Source organism: Dromiciops gliroides, chromosome 6 (genome assembly GCF_019393635.1).
Source record: "Dromiciops gliroides isolate mDroGli1 chromosome 6, mDroGli1.pri, whole genome shotgun sequence".
NCBI classification, from domain to species: Eukaryota; Metazoa; Chordata; class Mammalia; order Microbiotheria; family Microbiotheriidae; genus Dromiciops; species Dromiciops gliroides.
The window spans coordinates 139,332,587-139,352,911 of NC_057866.1; the positions used below are offsets into that span (position 1 = coordinate 139,332,587).

Genomic DNA, 20,325 nt, shown 5'->3' on the forward strand with positions numbered 1-20,325 from the left:
AGGTGAGGGTGCAAAGCATTTTGGAAATTGGATATGGCTGGTGCAAAGGCATGGAACAAAGAGATGTACCATTGTGTCTGAGAAACTGAAAGCTGGCCAATGGAGCCAATTTATAGAGGATGTGGAGGGAAGTCAAGAAGGTAAAACTCTCCACTTGGCATCTGTTGCCCTTCCTGTTTTCAATGCCTCTCCCAGGATAAGCTCATCCTTTCTTTTTAAAATTTTTCTTTTTCTTTTTGGTGGGGCAATGAGGGTAAGTGACTTGCCCAGGGTCACACAGCTAGTATGTGTCAAGTGTCTGAGGCTGGATTTGAACACAGGCCTTCCTGAATCCAGGGCTGGTGCTTTATCCACTGTACCACCTAGCTGCCCCCAAGCTTAACATTTCTAAACTTACCATCATATTGCTACCTCCAGCCTTGATTGACACTACCTCAGTCTCTTCTCCCTTCTGATTAAAGGGTTGGAGAGTGGAGTACCAAATTCTCCCAATTCCTTTTTTATTATAGGGCTTAAACTGGACTCTCAGTTCATTCCAATTTGCATTTGCAAATAGGTCCTTCCTATCACTGCTAAACTAACTTTCCTTATCAGTTCATAACACTTTTACTAAAAACAAACAAAACCCCCAAAATCCCCAAATAAAAAACACCCCCCCCACTTCATTAATTCCCTATTGCCTACTGAGTATAATTCAGAACTCCTTTGCCTGGCATTTAGACATGCTGAGTTTGGTGTCATTTTCTCTTTCCAGTTGCATCTGACACTGTTTCCTTTTACATGTGCTTAACAAACTGTATTAATCTCTGAGCTAGGATCCCATGACCTCTGACACAAGTAGATTTGGGAGACTAGAGAAATCCTCAGTACATAGACATAGATATAGCTATTGCTGACCTTGTAACAAAATGATAAAAACCAAACCTTCTGATGTATTCCATGCCTGAGACCTCAAGCAGCTTATAGTGCAGCTCAATCTATAGTATTCCCTATGAATACTCACATGCTACAATATAATAAAAACACAAATGCCCAGGGAAGCCATGTAGGGCTACATTGCTTTTCTTTTCTTTCTTTTTTCTTTTTTTTTTTGGTAGGGCAATGGGGGTTGAGTGACTTGCCCAGGGTCACACAGCTAGTAAGTATCAAGTGTCTGAGGCCAGAATTGAACTCAAGTCCTCCTGAATCCAAGGCTAGTGCTTTATCCACTATGCCACCTAGCTGCCCCCACACTTTGCTTTTCAATGAATTCTTACATCTATTTTATTTTCTCTTCTTCTATAATATAGTAGACTAGTCTAGAAACCAGCCTAAAGCCTTGTGTTTTCCTTACTTTTCTATTTTGCCTATAAAGACAAGAGGACAAATACCTTTTTTTTGGGCTATTGGCAACAAGTACCTTTGTGACCCACAGGTCAACTGTTTTTTTTTTTTTTTTGTGGTAATATTTGTTAGCTCCTCAAATACCTGGCTAGTTCCTTCTGTATTTTTACTCATGCTTTCTATATCTCATGTGTAATATCCCCATTTCCTAGCTTCACTGATTGAATTTCTACCCATTTGACTCAAATACCAGGTCCTCTAGGTTGGTGTATCAGACTCAAACCTGTAAGCCACATATTTATTGATTTAGAAAACCATTAATTTACATTATGTTTTATTGTATTAAATATTTCCAAATTATATTTTAATCTGGTTTGGGAAGCATTTGAGAATGTTGCAGCCAGGCCTGTTTGACAACTTTGACCTAGGCTTCCTCTGATTCTTTTGTTTGTTTGTTTTTTTGGTGAGGCAATTGGGATTAAGTGACTTGCCCAGGGTCACATAGCTAGTAAGTGTTAAGTGTCTGAGGTCAGATTTGAACTCAGGTCTTTCTGAATCCAGGGCCGGTGCTCTATCCACTGTGCCACCTAGCTGCCCCTCCTCTAATTCTCACAATAAATATGACTTTCCTCTTTTGGAACTAATAAAGTACTTTCCTTTATATCTCTATATTCTTCTATTATTCATTTAAAAAATATGGTATGTAGCAAGGTTGAGTGAACCTTTTGAGGCCATTCTAGGAAGCATACATTCAGAGTTCCTCTGGAAACTTCTAAAGACTCCAAGAATAATGTAATTCATTGCTCAGGCCTTTGAGGATGAACTTCCATGTCTAATAGTGGCCAGGGCACTCTAGGATGATGTGATAGACCCTTGGTACCCTGAGTAGCCCCTTGATCATCTTTGTCCCATGAAAGTATTTGTTTGTTTGTTTTGTTTTTGTTTTTTGCAGGGCAATGGGGGTTAAGTGACTTGCCCAGGATCACCCAGCTAGTAAGTGTCAAGTGTCTGAGGCTGGATTTGAACTCAGGTCCTCCTGAATCCAGGGCCGGTGCTTTATCCACTGCGCCACCTAGCTGCCCCCCATGAAAGTATTAACATGCTGGGGGTTCTGCATCTGATGCAAGAAGAGGCTTCTAGTTGATGGCTTTCTTAGACTACAGTTTCCCAGATGACAAGGTGTGACCATCAGTGAGGGATGCCAAAAGACAGGTCCTTACCCATCCTATAGATCTTACTCATATGCTGTCTAAGGCTGGGGGACTTAACAAGGTGAACCTGAGGTGGGGCCTCTGTCTTTTTTTTTTGCCTCTCTGTGTTTTCTTTCCTTAATAGACACGGAGAGAACCTATTTTCCTTAATACTATGGAGAGTAGTTGAAAGAGAAAGCTGATGCCAAGGGCTATGGCAATCAGAGTTGTTTTTTTTAGCAGTAATGGGAGGAAACTGGCAGCAAGGGGTGATGTGAGACAAAGAGAAGCCACTGTAAATATGAAACCATGTGTTGCTTGATCAAACTGCTCAGTAAAGGTGAAATATAAAATGGCTAATTAGCAGCTTTGCAAACCTGTTTATATCCTCCTTAAAAGCTTAAATATTAGGCTTCCAACTGATTGTACTGGTAGTGATGAGTTATTAGATTCTGTTCCAATAAGTGTATTATTTTTTATTGCTTAGTATTGTCTTTTCTGTGTGGAATAAACTACCTGTTCTATACCTGATTCACGTTTGTACATTGGTACCTTTTCTTTTTACTTTTTTTTTGTGGAGCAATGGGGATTAAGTGACTTGCCCAGGGTCACACAGCTTGCAAGTGTCAAGTGTGTGAGGCTGGATTTGAACTCAGGTCCTCCCGAATACAAGGCTGGTGCTCTATTCATTGCACCACCCAGCTGCTCCCTTCTTTTTACTTTTAAACCTTTCTTTGGGGAAACTCTAAACTAGAGATCCAAGAATTATTATTGGAATAAGTAACATTCTTTAGATACCAGAGATTGGGGTGAGAAGCCAATGAATATATGAACTGGGACCCCAAATTTTCCTCTTGAAGAGGAAGGCTTTACCTAGCACTTAAAACTCTGCAAATCTCAGTAACAAGTGAAGGACAGAAGATGGTGTACATTGCTAGCATCTGTAGCCTCAGTTGAGCAGAGCCTATCTAGGCCACTGTGCTGCATGAATATGTGTCATACCTAGCTTATAAACTCTATCAGGACAGAAACTTATCTTATCCAAACCTTGTGTCTATTCTAGGGCCTACTATAGTGCTCTATACATGGTTAAGAAATATATGCTGCATACATATACACACATATATATATACGCACACATTTTTATTCCTTAATTGTCATATCTTTAAGATTGTTAGGTATAGAAATTGTTATGAACATATACCCCAAGAAAGAATAGAAACGTGCCATATACACCAAAATATTTATAGCATCTTCAATGCAGAGGTAGGTAAAATGAGGATGAGAAAAATATATAGTAAAGTATGGTTTAGGAAAAAGAATTTAGAAAAGCTGAAGATTTGTAAATTATAGAGAAAACACACCTCTATACCATGAATATTTAAAAAATAACTCAGAGGTTCTGTACATAGTGAACACCAGAAATCACGAATAATAAAACTGATGGCTCATTATTGATATTGTGGTTATTCTTGAATTGACTGTGCAATGGCTAAATATCAACTTGTACAAGCTACAGTCATAACTTCTAACAAAGAAGAAGAAAGAATAGAAATGAGAAAAAGATATGAAGTACAATTAAAATTTCACTTGGAATTATTTAAAATAAAAACAGGGAAAATAGACAACAGAAATGGCAAAAATATGAATTATAATAATTTTATCCAGAGTTAAACCACTGTAAATTAATTTCTACAAAATAGAGACTGAAAGAATCTAGAAAACACTTTACTTAATAAATGTTTGACTTATTTACACATTTAAGACAGATGGTTACCAAAGGCAATACCAGGTTACAAAAGCAACTCCTTTGTAAAACCTTGAGAAGCAGCATGATGGACAACTATGAGCAGTATCATTTTAAAAAAATTTTTAGTGAGGTAATTGGGGTTAAGTGACTTGCCCAGGGTCACACAGCTAGTAAGTGTTAAGTGTCTGAGGCCGAATTTGAACTCAGGTACTCCTGACTCCAGGGTCGGTGCTCTATCCACTGGGTCACCTAGCTGCCCCTAGTATCATTTCTTAAAGAAGAAAAGGAAGATAAAAGCAGATTAAAGGAAGCTTGGCAATAGATCCACCTAAGTAAAGTTATTCCAAGGGCATTCAAGGATCCAAATAGAAAGAGGAATACAAGCAGATGACAAATGAGAAATATTTGTGGAAACCATTTTGACAATTAAAAAAAATTGAAGATAATAAAACTATCACATTTGGATCCTAGTATCACAGTCCCTGAGGTGCTTAGAGAGGATGGAGAAATGGTACTAGAGAAAACAAATATGGATAAGGCAGCCAGATTGAATCAAGTATGTGATCGTGAAGGTCATACAGTTCTGAGGGCATTGAGAGCCAGATATACAAGGTATTTGAAGGAAAGAAAGATAACAAAGGTATAGAAAAAAAATCAGAACTTGTTAACATCCAAATTTTTAAAAAATCAGTTATTACTGGCATATATGTATATATACTCTCTTATCTCTAAAAATCTTTATAAGGGACAATTTTATAGAAATCAAGGGTATCCTTGATGAGGATATTAATAGGAAACAAACAGGTTTTCCTAGGTGATATTAAAAATGGATCACTTATTTACTATCTCATAATTGATTGAAAGATATAGAACTGGGGCAGCTAGATGGCGCAGTGGATAGAGCACTGGCCCTGGAGTCAGGAGTACCTGAGTTCAAATCTGGCCTCAGACACTTAACACTTACTAGCTATGTGACCCTGGACAAGTCACTTAACCCCAATTGCCTCACCAAAAAACCAAAAAAAAAAAAAAAAAAAAAAAAAGAAAAGAAAGATATAGAACTCCAAAGAAAAAGAGGAAAGGATGTCATCAAAGAATTGTCATCAGCCTATCTTCTCTTCTTGTCAGACAATTCTTTGACATCATCCTTTGCTCTTTTTCTTTGGAGTTGAAAGTATTTATAGCAACCAATCCAATAACAATGAACTGGAAATGAAGGAGTTTCCTGTAGATTCAGGAGTGGCTTAATAAAACTGTGGCAAATGGATGCATTGGAATATTATCGTGCCATAAGAAATGACTATGAAGGATTTAGAGAAACATGGGAAAATTTGATGTAGTGAATAGAGTACTAGACTTGGTATCAGGAAGACCTGAATTTAGATAGCGCTTCAGACACTTAGTATCTCTGTGTCTTAAGCAACTCACTGATCTTCTAATAGTTCCCATGCAGGGAGTACATGTGACTAGGGCATATTGTGAAGTGGTACATTTTGAGGCTAGGATATGCTCATGGAGGGAGGGGCAACTCTTGTATTCATGGCTACTGATGATTTTGGTGATATTGTGCTTTTCCTATTGGGTTTGGTCCCCAGTGGTTCTAGGTGGTATGTAGTCTCTGTCAGGGATATAGTCTCTTCTAGGTAGGTCATCTCTGTAGCATGTGAATACCTTACTTCCTATTGGTGTCATGTAGTTCCTGGCTACTAGTGCTCTGCTGGCCTTGTAAGGCACTACTTGGCACAAGGCTTTGGAGTTTCTGCTTCCAGATTTGAGCTTCAGCCAGTGCCTTCAGCTGAGGTGTTCTTCCCGTGCTTTCTGTCCTCTCTCTTTTAGCTCAATGCCCAGAAGCTTCATGATATGGCTTTTTTAGAAAAGTAAAAACCTCACACACTTAGTCATCAGATTAGGGAGGAAAACTTGATCAGCTTTTTCCCATGGGCATAGAGGCAATGTTGTTTCTCTGTTTCCCTGAGCAGAACTGGATGTTTTGTTTTCAGAAGGAGGTTCCTTGCTCCAGGCACCAAGTTTTTGGAAAACAGAGCCACTCATCACAATTCATTTGTGCCTTCAGACTTGTCTATTATTATTAATAATAATCATTAATCTTCCTATTTCTTGATCACCTGCGGGCAGATTCACTATCCATAAATAGTCTCTAAACCTGATTTAGGATCAGAAAGTCCATTTAGCTCCCTGATTAATTTCTTTATCAGAATTCTCTGCCTTCAAATTCATTTTAACATGAATGTAACATAGAATCCTTTCAAAGCTATGTGAGCTTACTTACTACACTTTTTAGGAGCCCTCAAATTCATTTGGTCCCTCATACAAATGTATGGAAGAGGGAAATGTCACAAAAAATAACCTAAGCCTGGGGGCTTCCTATCTTCATCTTGATTTGTTGCCTACCTACAAAACTTTTCCAGGTTTCGAGTAGGCCCTAAAGTGGTACAAGAAGAAAATAGGCCATCTTTCACAGATGATTTTCTAGAGGAAATAAAAACTTTATAGTCAGACAATCCACTAAAATATTTTGAAAATATAAAATGCCACCAGACTGGTTATTTCTTGACTCTAGAAAAAGGATTTTATTGGGTAGATCAAAATGTTGCTTACACGTTTTTCTCCAACAAGGTGCAGCAATTCTCATGTTAAAGTCATATAAGATTCCTTGAGATCTGTAACAGTTGAGGTAACTGTGTATAACAATATCTTTAACTTCAAGAGATGCTTGCTCAGAGTGTTTACCCTTGTCATGGAGGAGGTTCAGGTGAGAGTTCAAATGAAAGGCAGATGTCTTATGGATGATAAGGTATTCCAGATGCTCTTGTTTGTAGATGGCATCACAGTGATTGCATTAAGCCCCAAACCACTGCATAGAACCTCCTACATTAGATCTATAATCATCCTGAAAGTGTTTGGTCTAATTATCCATACCAGAAAATGGGAGTCTGCAAGGTATAATCAAAGGGTTGGATTCAGAGTCAGAGGATCTGGGTTTGAGTTGTTGTTTTGATAATACTACTGTTGCTTTGGGCAAGACATTAAACATTTCTGAACCTCAGTTTCCTTATCTGTAAAATGAGGTACTTGTGTTGGATGATCTCTTCTAGATCAAAATCTATGATCTTATTAAAAACAAACTTAATGAAATATACCTATCATGCATATGAGGACAGCTAGATGGTTCAGTGGATAGAGCTCTGGGCCTGGAATCAGAAAGACCAGATTTCAAATATGGCCTCAGATACTAACTAGCTGTGTGATGCTCGACAAGTCACTTAACCCTGTTTGCCTCAGTTTTCTCCTGTGTAAAATAAGCTGCAGAAGGAAATGAAAAACTGCTCCAGTAGCTTTACTTAGGGAACTCCAAATGGGGTCACAAAGAGACTGAAACAACTCAACAACAACAACAACATGCATACTACAATGTGAAGTAAGATGGACAATCCATTGAGTTGGCTCAACACTATAATATCTTGGCTTGACACTTGTGGACAGACATTGAACTAGACCCATTGAATTGGAGGAAGATGAAGGCTATATTGCTTTTGTGACATTATGCAATGCTTTTACTGACCCTAAGCTTTCTTTCCCCAGCAACAGAGGTTAATTTTTTTAAACATGAATAATCTTCCAGGGATATGATAAGTCAACAAGTCAAAGAACACTAAAATCTCCAAATAATTAAAATTCTGCAGCACCTAAAAAGCCATGAAGAGATGCAGAGTGGGTTGTGAGAAAATAAGTACTAATAATTGATTTGTTGGGGACCCAAGAATCAGTCCTTTCTTCTCCCTACTCCAGAAACTGCATCAAATCTCATTTGGGACAAACCCAAGTGAAAAAAGGAATGGAGATGAATCCTTTTGTCTAGATTGCTGGAATTAAACAATACTTATATAATGGACTTTGCCTTGAGCAACTTGAGTGAGGATTTTTTTTGCACTCTTTTCCATGATGTCATCCCTAGAGTTCATTTTAATGTAGACCACCTTCAAGTCATGTCAATAAATAGAGTTGAAAGATGCTAACCAATTAGATTTGTTTGATGTATAATGACCCAATTACCTTTGATCAATGTATAATGACATGCCTCTATCAAAAGAGGATAAAAAAATCATTGGAAGACCAGTTGTGGAGGTCTTTTAAGGCTTCTGGGGCTTCTAGGGCTTCTGGGGGCATCTAATGGGTCTCCCTTGGCTCTCTGAGAGCACATGGTCACTGTCTGTCTTTTTTGGGTCTTCTTGAGACCACATGGTGTCTCTCTAGGAGGCCAAATGGTTCGTTTGGGGCTTTCCTCCTGCTTTGACTAACTGGCATGCTGGAGCTCTCTTCCTGCTTTCTCTACCAAAAGGCCTGAGACCATGAGAAGTCAAGGAGACATGTAGTCAATCCTTTACTTGTATAATATTGATAAATTAATATATGCTTAACCCAAACTGATGTCTATAGCAATTATTTTTAACCACACAGGATACAAAGAAACTTTATTATCTTGTCAGTGAAGAATTACACAGGAAAGAAGGGTAACACTATATCATTAAAGTGTGACTGGAAAATTAGAGAGAAGAATAACTAACGGACAATTGGCTCTATCAAGAAGAAGACTCCCAGGACTTGGAGGAGATTCTGTGGAGTATATAGAGGAGGACACAAATAGGATTCCCACAAGATGAGATAGGTCATAAGTTGTATTGTTGGAGAGAGTACACATTTTTCTGAGGTCAAAAACCCTTCAATGTATTTAAGAATTAAATTTTCCAAGGTATTATATTTATATCATAAGAATCATTTTAATCAAATTCAACTGGAGGTATAAAAAGAGATGGGGAAGATACTAAATTGATTTTTTTACATTTAGAAGCAACATAGTATAATGGAATGATCAGAGGATATGGGCTCAAATCCTGGCATCAATAATTACGAGCTATGCGATTGTGTATATATCTTACACCTTCTTTGAACCTTGCTTTAATCATTTGAGAAATGGGGATATGTATACTTCTACCTCACAAGGTTGTCATAAGGAAAACACTTTGTAAAATTAAAGTGCTGTGTTAGTATGTTATTATAATATATAGAATTGACTTCTACCACTTCCAAAAGCATTGTGCGAAAGAGGGAAAAAAAGGCAAAACTTACCAAAGACACTATCCTTTCATTTAGATCTATGTATTCTTGAGCATATGGCTTGCCAAACTTGCTGTCGTAGTCAACATTATTAATTTTAAAGCTGATGTGGTAATAGAAAGGTGTTTTACCTGTGAAGTAGAGAGGGAAATATTAATATTTTTATATTGCTCTTTTTGTCTCTTGGTACTATTCCTATGGAAGAAACAGCGTGTAAAATAGAAATCAAGTGCTCAGAAAATGTTGATATAGCTTTGGAGAAGTGATTTATCAAAAAATTATGATCTACTTAATAATGTGTTCATGGTGTTTTAAAAATTAAGTATACCAGCATTCAACTTTGTTACATTTGGATGCAATGTCACATCGGCTATATTTCTATAATAATTAAAGAAGCATTTATTAACCACCTTCTCTATGTCAGGGACTCTAACAGATGCTGGGGATGCAAAGAAATGATTCCTATTTGCAAGGTGTTTATATTATAACAAAGGAAACCACAAAGACACACACATATATAGCATATACATATATAACATATATACATACAGAATAAATATAAAGAGAACAAATATAAATGAATTAAAAGTTGTTATGTAAGTTAATTTGAGAGGGAGGACTCTAGCAGTTGAGGAGATCCTTCATGTAGAAGGACTTAAGCTGTGCCTTGAAGAAAGGGAGAGATTCTAGGAGGTAGAAAGAAATAGGGATTACCTTCCAGGCCCACAGAGACAGAAAATGGAGTGCTGAGTGTGAGGAACTACCAGTCAGTCAACAATCACTTATTAATTGTCTACTAGTCACTGTACTAAACATTGGAGATAGAAGGGCAAAAAATCTTTTCTCTAATGGGGGAAGCAAGTATAAATAACTATATAGAAACAAGATATATACAGGAATATGATATATAAAGAAGGTCTGACAGGAATGTTATATACACAGAAGGCCTTTTTGGCTAGATTGCAGAGTATGGGGGAAAAGTGATGTACAATGAGGTGATAAAAATGAGATTGGGGCAAGTTTGCGAAGGGCTTTAAAAGCTCCATAGAGTTCATATTTGATCCTAAGGTCATTTGGATCCCATTACACTGTAAGCTCCTTGAGAGCTTAGGCTGACTTTTTTTTTTGGCACGGGGAAATGAGGGTTAACTGACTTGCCCAGGGTCACACAACTAGTTAGTGTCAAAGTGTCTAAAGTGGGATTTAAACTCAGGTCCTCCTGAATCCAGGGCCAGTGTTTTATCTGCTGCACCATTTAGCTGCCCTGTTTTGTCTCTTTTTATATCCCCAGCATTTAGCACAATGCCTGGCACATAGTAGGCACTTAATACATGTTTATTGACTTATTGACTGACTACTAGAGTTGATTGTATGGGTGGAGTGAAATAGTCACATCTTTGTTTAAGGAAAATCATTTTGGAATGAGAATAGACTAGTGGCAAGGAGACTAATCAGGAAGCCATTACAATAATCTTTGTCAGAACTGATGAGGACCTGAACCAAGGTAGTATTTGTGTGAATAGAGTTAATAGGTAGCATATGAAAGACATTGTGCAATACTTAATAGCGATGTAACTTTTGGCAAGTAACTCAAATGCTGTCTGACTCAGTTTCCTTATTTGTAAAAATGGGAATAATAATCTACCTCCCAGGATTGTTGTAAGGATAAAATAATACTTGTTAGGCATATTTCAAACTTTAAGACATTGCATAAATGTTAACTATTATTATTAATTATTGTTATCATTGTGAAGGTAGAAATGGCAAGATTTGGCAGTTGGTTAGATATGTGTCTTGAGAGGGAGTGGGGGGTTGGAGATAACAGCTGTGTTACAAACCTGGGAGACTGGAAGAATTCTTTTGATAAAAATAGAAAAGTTTAGAAGATGGCTGTATTTGGGTGGAAAGACAATCAGTTCTCTCTTGGACATTTTACATTTTATATGCTTCTGGGACACACAGATTGAAATGTCTAATAGGCAATAGGTAATGGGGGAACAAAATGTCAGGGGAGAGACTGGGGCAAGATAGAAAGCTCTGGAGATAATTTGCTGTTGATTAACCCCATAGGATCTGATATGGTCACCGATATATAGTGCTGTTGTTGTTTTTCCATCCTTAGTTTTTGAAGAGGATGAATGACATCATGGGTGATGCCTTGACTTGTGCATGAATTGGATTTAAGTGAGGCAGAGTGGTCAGCCTTACTTTCTCTTCCTGAGTCATCTAAGTCCAGTGATGGTGATGGCTTGGGATGCGGTGGATGACCTTGGCATCTTTGATGTGTGAACAAGCTCTAAGTGCACTCCTAGTGCCTGCTTCAGCTGCCTTCATGGCCATTAGAACGAATAGTTCTTACCCACCCAATCCACCTGGGAAAGTCTTCAAATGTTTGTGGTAGACATCCCTGCTAACTCACTGATAGGTTGAAGACCTACCAGTTATCCTCAACATGGTTTAGCTCATCTACCAATAGGGTTTACCAGGGTGTGGACACTGTGCACATTACAGCTTCTTGGAGCAACAGGTGAGAGTTGGGTAAATCAGGTGAATATCAAATGTGGATGAACAGCCCTGAAAAGAGCTCAGCAGCCCCTCACACCAGAGAGAGTATAGGGAGGGAAGAGCAGAGGGCCTAGGACAGAACTTGGGAGAACATTCACAATTAGGGAGAGGACGAACTAGATGATTAACCAGCAACACTGAGAAAGTGCTATTAAGTGGAGGAGAACAAGGAGACAGTAGTGTCATGAGTGACCAGAGAGGAGAAAATATATACAAAGAGAAAGTGGTCAATAACAACAAATGCAGCGGATATGTCAAGAAAGATGAGGACTGCCAAAGGGTCATCAGATTGACCAATTAAGAGATCACTGGTAATCTTGAAGATAGCAATTTCACTTGAGTGATGATGCCAAGAGTCAGATTGTATTTAAAATAGAAATGATGTCTGCTCTTGAGAAATTTACATTCTATTATGGATAACAATAGGTACACATATAAATATAATACAGAATTATAATCCTGAAATTATGGTTAGGAATGAAGAACCAGAAAACCCTGTTTTTTTAAAGGTCATAAAAACCGAAATAATGGTGCTGAGTTTGTGTCATCCAAAAGAGGAGTGCCCATGTAAGAATGCCTTTCTATGATGTCAAGCATCTTGATGGAAAGTATAAATCCTGTTAACCATATAGACATTTTGAATACCCAATGTCAAATATTTGAGCATGTACAAATTTTAGATGATTGCTTAGACATTTTCACTGTTTGCCAGATGCTTTGGTTTTGCATAGACAACCTCAGGTGAATTTCCATTAGGAGTCTCCAGCAACTTTTAAAAAGATGGCTTAGGAAACTAGGAATTAGGAGCAAATAGTCAGTTATTCTAAATAGTTTTAGGAGTCACTGTATTTGTTCCTACAAGTCTGTGGTGATTTAAGGAAAATCTTAATTTAATTTAAGGAATTATACAGATGTCCAAATGATGTTAATCACATGTTCTTTTTGAAGACAAAGATGTATAAGTAGCTTAATTACTAAAGTAAAAAATGTTCTATAATAAGGTATTACTGACCCCATAAATGAGCTAATCCATAGGTTAGATTTTGTTTAAAAAACTTTCACCAAATAAATTTCTTCTGTGACCTTTAACATAAATTTGCACATAAAACATTGCTATAGAGGAAACTAAGTATTGTATCTATATTTTCAAATGTATTTTTATTCTTTCTACTGCCTTAGACTTTAAGATCCTTGCAGTCATATTCTTTATCTTGTTATAGAATTCCAGAAAGACAGAATTGGAAGATATACTACCAGAGATCATTTAGCCTAAGTTTTCCATTTTATAAATGAGGGAATCATCCCAGAGAAGTTAAATAATTCAAACAAGGTCACAGATTTAGAAGGAGGTCTAGAAATAAAATATTGGTCTCATTTCCTAGTCTAGTGTTCTTTTCACTACCACCACCACCCCAATCTCCTTTATTATTTCTTTTGTTTTTTGTACAACAAATCAGAATGATTATCCTTGACCAATGCTTTGAGGGATTATACTGTTTTAGCAGCTTGGGGAGGCATGGAGAAGGCAGTGACTTTGGCTAGTACATATCAAAAAGAACCTGAGACATAATTCATGTATGTATCCATGTATACATAATGCATACACATGTATACATATATACATTCAGTAACTTCTTCCACTCCCATCCAAGACAAAGTGGGTGGAACTGTCCTTGCCTTGTTCCTCCACTTATTTTCTCCTTCAAAAATAACCATGATGTTCACTGTAACTTGATTTCACTTTTATAAAATGTGGAGGTGGAGAACTAGTACATGGTGTGATTTGACCTGATCATTTCTATGTGCCCCCTCCAAAAACCAAATACTACTTGTTATGCACGGGGTTGGTGATCAACAAATGTTATTGCCTATTTGACTGAAATAAACTCTGGTAGAAGGAAAATCATATGTGTGGAAAGATTTATTTTACTAAGAGCTGGCATGCAAAATGTGTGTGTGTTTGTTTCTGTGTGTATGCATATGTGTTTGTGTGTAAGAGGAGGTCGGTCTATTCACTGTAATAATTGACTGGTGATGATACTTCAAAGTAATATATGACTTTCATTGGTAAAGAAATACATTTTAACAACATTGGTTAATTTATCAGCTTGATTAAAAATACTATTCTGGGTTCAATCAGTTAGCAAGGATTTATTAAGCATCTACTATGACAGGTATTATGCTAAGCACTAGACATACAAAGACAAAAAATGGAAACAATCCCTGTATCCAAGGATCTTATTTATATTCTTTGGTAGCTGGTGTCACAGTGGGTAGAACACTATACCTGGAGGCAGGAGAACTGAATTCAATTTCTATCAATATTTATCCCTTCTTTAGGTATGACACTTCTTTCTCCTCTTTCCTTAATTTGGGAAGATATATAAACATTGAATGACTATTTTTTCTGTCCCAAGATATTTAGACAATTTCTGCTTGTTTCTAGAAGAGTCTTTGTAGAGCTCTTAAAGAAGTGTTGGGGAATTTTTTTTTTTTCCCGTGAGGCAATTGGGGTTAAGTAACTTGCCTAGAGTCACACAGCTAGTAAGTATTAAGTGTCTGAGGTTGGATTTGAACTCAGGTCCTCCTGACTCCACGGCTGGCGCTCTATCCATTTTGCCACCTAGCTGCCCCTTGGGGCATATTTATTTTTAAAAAATCATATCCAAACAAGAAAAAAAGGAGTAAATACTTGAAGTTTGCCTTCTGAGAGAAAAAAAAATATTCAAGGCCCTTAATTGATCTTCAACCTACCTTTCCAGACTTGTCTCCCACTACCCACTTCCTTTCATATACTATGTACCATTTCACATACACAAACACACACACACGGATACACACTCTTGTATCCGTGTGTGTATGTGTGTATCTGTGTGTATGTGTATGTGTGTTTTTTCCATTAAAATATAAGCTCCTTGAGGACAGGGACTATTGTTGCTTTTTCTTTGTATGCCCAGTGTTAGGCACAGTGTCTGACACATAATAAGTACTTACTAAATGCTTATTGATTAAATTAGTAGGTTTACTCTGAATTGAGTTCATTTAGCAACGATTTAACTTCTTGAACTAGATAGCCACTGAAGTTTCTTCCAACTGAAATTCTGTGATTTTGTAATTCTCAATGAAGCCTTCCCTGATATTTCCAGCCATAAGTAATCTTATTCACCTCTCAATTCCTTCTGAATTTTATATACTTCCTAATTGTATTATCACATTCTTACTTCCATTATAGTTTTTTTTGTACCTACGTTCTCTTCCCTATTAGATGTAAATTCCATTAGTATAGGTGATAATTTTTTTGTTTTTGTTTTTGCATTTCTTCAGTGCTTGGCACAGTGCCTTGAATGGATTAAATTGTTAAATATATGTGGAATAACAGAAGACTTCTGGAAGGCAAAACTGATAGCCAAACCTCCGCTTAAATTGATCTTGTCAACTTCCTTTCTCTTCCACATTTTCCAAAGTTCCAAAAATTCTAGCTTCTTCAAGGGCCTGTGATAAAAGCTTTAGAATTTCAAATATGGAAAGAGAAATATCCATGAAATAGCCTTAATATAATATCCTTCCAGATCTGAGAATCAGAATTAACCCATGGGAGCAGAGGCCTAATATAATGGACACTCACCATAGACCACAAAGTAAACAATGACTCCGATGGCTGCTGCTACAATTATGACCACCAAGATAATCAGAGCGATTTTCCCAGATCTTGTGAGTTTCATGTCTGTGTCTGACTCTATCCTGTGTAAAAGGGATAAAAACACACATACAAGAATAAACAAAGGATCTCCAATGGGTAAATACTGACTTTGGCATTTAGAATAAAGATTTAGTCCTTTTCAACATATTGTTTTAGCCATATAGTCAGTGGATGAGTATTCTTGAAGACCAGAGGACAGATATCCAAGAAGTAGAATAAGATATATACATATATATACACATATATATACATATATACACATATACATATACATACACACACACATACACACACACATATATATATATTTGGGGGGGAGGGACTGCTAGGTGACATAGTTGATAAAGCACTGATCCTGGATTCAGGAGGACCTGAGTTCAAATTCAGCCTCAGACACTTGACACTTACTAGCCACGAGACCTCAGGCAAGTCACTTAACCCTCATTGCTCCACCAAAAAAAAAAAAAAAAGATATATATTTAGGGATAATGGATAGGTAATCTCAAGTCTGGTACCCCATAATTTTAAAAGATACAGTGGAAGGTCTCTAAAAAGCAGGGTATTGTTGTTGTTGTTGTTGTTTTTGCTTTGACAATTATACAATATGAATAACTTGGATAGGTTGTGGTATACACTGATAGAGGGAGTGTCCACTTTGATATTGATACATAATATACTGAAACCTTGCTCTAATCCAATCCAATCCAATTCAATTCTTTCTCCAAACCCTGACATACACCTCCTTCTAAGAATTAACAAAATTACCCTTTTAATTTGGATTCTTATTGCCTTTCACATGGCCCATTATTACAGCCTCCAAAGTGGATTCTAGGATTCCAGTTTTACCTTCTTTGACCATTGAAAAGTATGTCATTCAAGATATGTTTCGTACCTAAGGTTTATGTTTCTAAAATTAATCCCTCAAGGATAGTGAAATGACTAGAAATGAGACAATAGGAGGACTGGTTGGAGGAACTGGAGATATTTACCCTAAAGAGAATCCTCTCCCCAAGGAGAACTGAAGGGGAAATAGAAAATAATTTAGCCTTGTTTTGATGAGGGAAAAGCTAGAAAGATTTTTGTTTTCATAAGAGAAAAACCTTCTTAACAATTAGAGCTGACCAATCACAAAATGCACTATATTAATAGGTTGTAAGTTTCTCATTGGAGTTCTTTGAGGGAAAAGTAAATGACTTCTTGTCAGGGAAGCTACAAAGTAGATTCCTGCTCAGGTATGGATGAAAAAGATAGCTTCAGGGTCTTCCAATTCTAAGGTAGTAGGATTTCTTTTTTAAAAAATATATTTCTAATTGATTTCATTATAAATTTCACAATGACATGTAGAAAAATTAACATTCATTTTTTTTTTTTTTTGCGAGGCAATTGGGGTTAAGTGACTTGCCTACAGTCACACAGCTAGTAAGTGTTAAGTGTCTGAGGTCATATTTGAACTCAGGTCCTCCTGACTCCAGGGCCCATGCTCTATCCAGTGCGCCACCTAGCTGTCCCAACATTCATTTTTAAAGATTTTGAGTTAAGTATTCTCTCCCTTCCTCTTTGCCTCCTCCCTTTATTGAGAAGGAAGCAATTTGATATTGTTATGCATTTGAAGTCATGGAAACATATTTCTATATCAGCCATGTTGCAAAAGAAAACACAAACTAAAGAAACAAGAAAAAAAGAAAAATAAAGAAAGTTTTAAAAGTATGCTTCAATCAGAGTTAATCAGTCTTCTGGAGGTGGATAGTATTTTTCATCATTGGTTCTTTGGAATTGTCTTGGATCATTGTATTAATTAGAATAGCTAAGCCTATTATAGTCAATCACCTTTACACTACTGATGTTACTATGGACAATACTCTGGTTCTGCTCTTTTCACTTTGCCTGAATTTATATATCTTCCCATGTTTTTCTGAAAATATCCTGTATGTCATTTCCTATATTACAATGGTATATATCAAAACCATATAACACAATTTGTTCAGCCATTCCCCAATTAACAGACAATGTCTTAATTTCTAATTTTTTTGCCACCATGAAAAGAGCTGCTATAAATATTTTTTTTATACAAATAAGTCCGTTCTATCTTGTTGTGATACATATCTCTTTGTGGTATTTCTGGGTCAAAAATATGCAGAGTTTTATAGCTCTTTGGGTGTACTTCCAAATTGTTTTTCAGAACGGTTGGACTAGTTGACATTCCACCAACAGTGCATTAATATGCCATTTTTCTACATACACTTCAACATTTGCCATTTTCCTTTTCTGTGATGTTAGCCAATCTGGTAAGTGTGAGGTGATACCTCAGAGTTGTCTTAATTTGCATTTTTCTAATCAGTAGTGCTTTAGAACATTTTTCATGTGACTATTGATAGTTTTGAATTCTTCCATAAAGTGTCTGTTCATTTTCTTTCTGCTCTTATTTTATGAATTTGGTTCAGTTCCCTATATATTTGAGGAATGAGACCTTTATTAGAGAAATTATGTAAATCCCCCACCCCAGTTTCCTATTTTACTTCTAATAATGGATGATTAGTTTTGTTTGTGCAAAACCTTTTAAATTTCATGTGATCAGAATTATCCATTTTATTTCCCACAATCCTCTTGATTTCTTGTTTTGTCATAAACTTTTCCATGCTCCCATTATTTACTTAGAATATCACCTTTTTCTGTATCCCAAAGAGATCATAGAAAATGGAAAAGGACCCACATGTACAAAAATATTTATAGCAGCTCTCTTTGTGGTAGCAAAGAATTGGAAATTGAGAGAATGCCCATCAATTGGGGAATGACTGAACAAGTTGTGGTATATGAATGTAATGAAATACTATCATGCTGTAAGATATGATGAGCAGGCAGATTTCCAAAAATCCTGGAAAGACTTAAATGGACTGATGCTGAGTGAAGTGAGCAGAACCGAGAGAACATTGTATACAGTAAAAGCAACATTGTGTGATGATCAACTGTGATAGACTTGGCTCTTCTCAGCAGTGCAATGATCGAAGACAATTCCAAAGAACTTATGATGGAAAATGTTTTCCACATGCAGAAAAAGGAACTGTGGATTGTGAATGCAGATTGAACCATACTGTTTCTCCTTTTTGATTGTTTTTTTCTTTTTTGAGGTTTTTCCCTTGTGTTGTAATTCTTCTTTCACAAGATGACTAATGCAGAAATATGTTTAATGTGATTGTACATATATAACTTATATCAGATTGCTTTCTGTTTTGGGGAGGGAAGGGAGGGAAGGAGAAAAATGTGGAACTAAATATCTTATGAAAACAAATATTGAAAACTATCTTTATATGTAACTGGAAAATAATAAAATAACTTTATGATTAAAAAAATAATGTCACTTTTTATGTCTAAATCTTATGCCCATTTTGACTTTAGTTTGCTATATAGTGTGAGATGTTGGTCTGTGCCTAGTTTTTGCCAAACTGCTTTCCAGTTTTCCTAGCATATTTTGTCAAATGTTAAGTTTTTATGGCAAAAATGTGAATATTTTTGTTTATCAAATGCTAGATTACCAAGGTCATTTGCTAATGTATATTGTATACCTAATCTATTCTGCTGATTTACCATTCTATTTCTTGGTTGGTACTAGATTATTTTCATTTCTTTTGTAATTAAATCTAGAACTGCAAGACAGTCTTCTTTTACATTATTTTCTCATTGATTCCCTTGATATTCTTGAACTTTTATTCTTTAAGATGAATTGTTATTATTTTTTCAGCATCTATAAGTAGTATGGTAGTTTGATTGGTAGGGCAGCTAGATGGCAGAGTGTCTGGAGTGCTGTACCTGGAGTCAGAAAGATTCATTTTCCTGTGTTCAAATCTAGTTCTAGACACTTACTAGCTGTGCAACCCTAGGCGAATTATTTAATCCTGTTTTCTCAGTTTCTTCATCTATAAAATAAGCTAGAGAAGGAAATGGCAAACCACTCCAGTATCTTTGCCAAAAAATACACACCAAATAACTGAACTGAACTGAAGATTTGATTGCTATGGCACTGCATTAATATATTACCTTAGGCAGAATAGTAATTTTTATTATATTAGCTCAACCTATCCATGAGCAATGAATACTTTTCCAATTGTTTAGGTCTGTCTTTATTTGTGTGAAAAGTGTTTTGTAATTAATTGTGTTCATATAGTCTCTGGTCTTGTCTGATCAGGTAGATTACTAAGTATTTTTTATTGTCTGTGCTTATCTTAAATGGAATTTCTCTTCCCACTTGGTTTTGCTGGTAGTATATAGAAATGGTTCTCATTTGTGTGGGTTTAATTTATATCCTGAAACTTTGCCAAAGTTGTAAACTAACTATTTCAACTATTTTTTAAAAGTTGATTCTCTAGGGTTCTCTAAGGGTATCATTATATCATTTGCAAAGAGTGATGGTTTTGTTTCCTTGTTGCCTATTTTTCTTTTGTCATCAATTTCTTTTTCTTGTCTTATTGCTGTAACTAGCATTTCTAGTACAATATTGAATGATAGTGGTAATAATAGCCATCTTTGTTTCACCCATAATCTTATTGGAGTCTTTTAGTTTATCACTGTTATAGATAATGCTTGCTGATGACTTTAGATAGATACTAATTATTATTTTAGTGGCCAGGTAGGTGGCATAGTGGATAAAGTGCCAGCCCTGGAGTGAG

The 20,325-nt window shown here is 36.3% G+C and overlaps 1 protein-coding gene across 1 annotated transcript in view; it reads right to left on the reverse strand.

Annotated features, from left to right (window-relative positions):
- Window positions 1-15,686, reverse strand: part of LOC122732955 (transmembrane protease serine 11C-like) — a 101,632-nt gene extending 85,946 nt beyond the window's left edge. The window contains exons 1-2 of the mRNA XM_043973409.1: window positions 15,590-15,686; window positions 9,412-9,530 (exon numbers count right to left, since the gene is read on the reverse strand). Of these exons, the coding sequence (XP_043829344.1) occupies window positions 9,412-9,530; window positions 15,590-15,686 (216 nt within the window). The remainder of the gene's footprint in view (window positions 1-9,411; window positions 9,531-15,589) is intronic.
- Window positions 15,687-20,325: the final 4,639 nt, after the last annotated feature.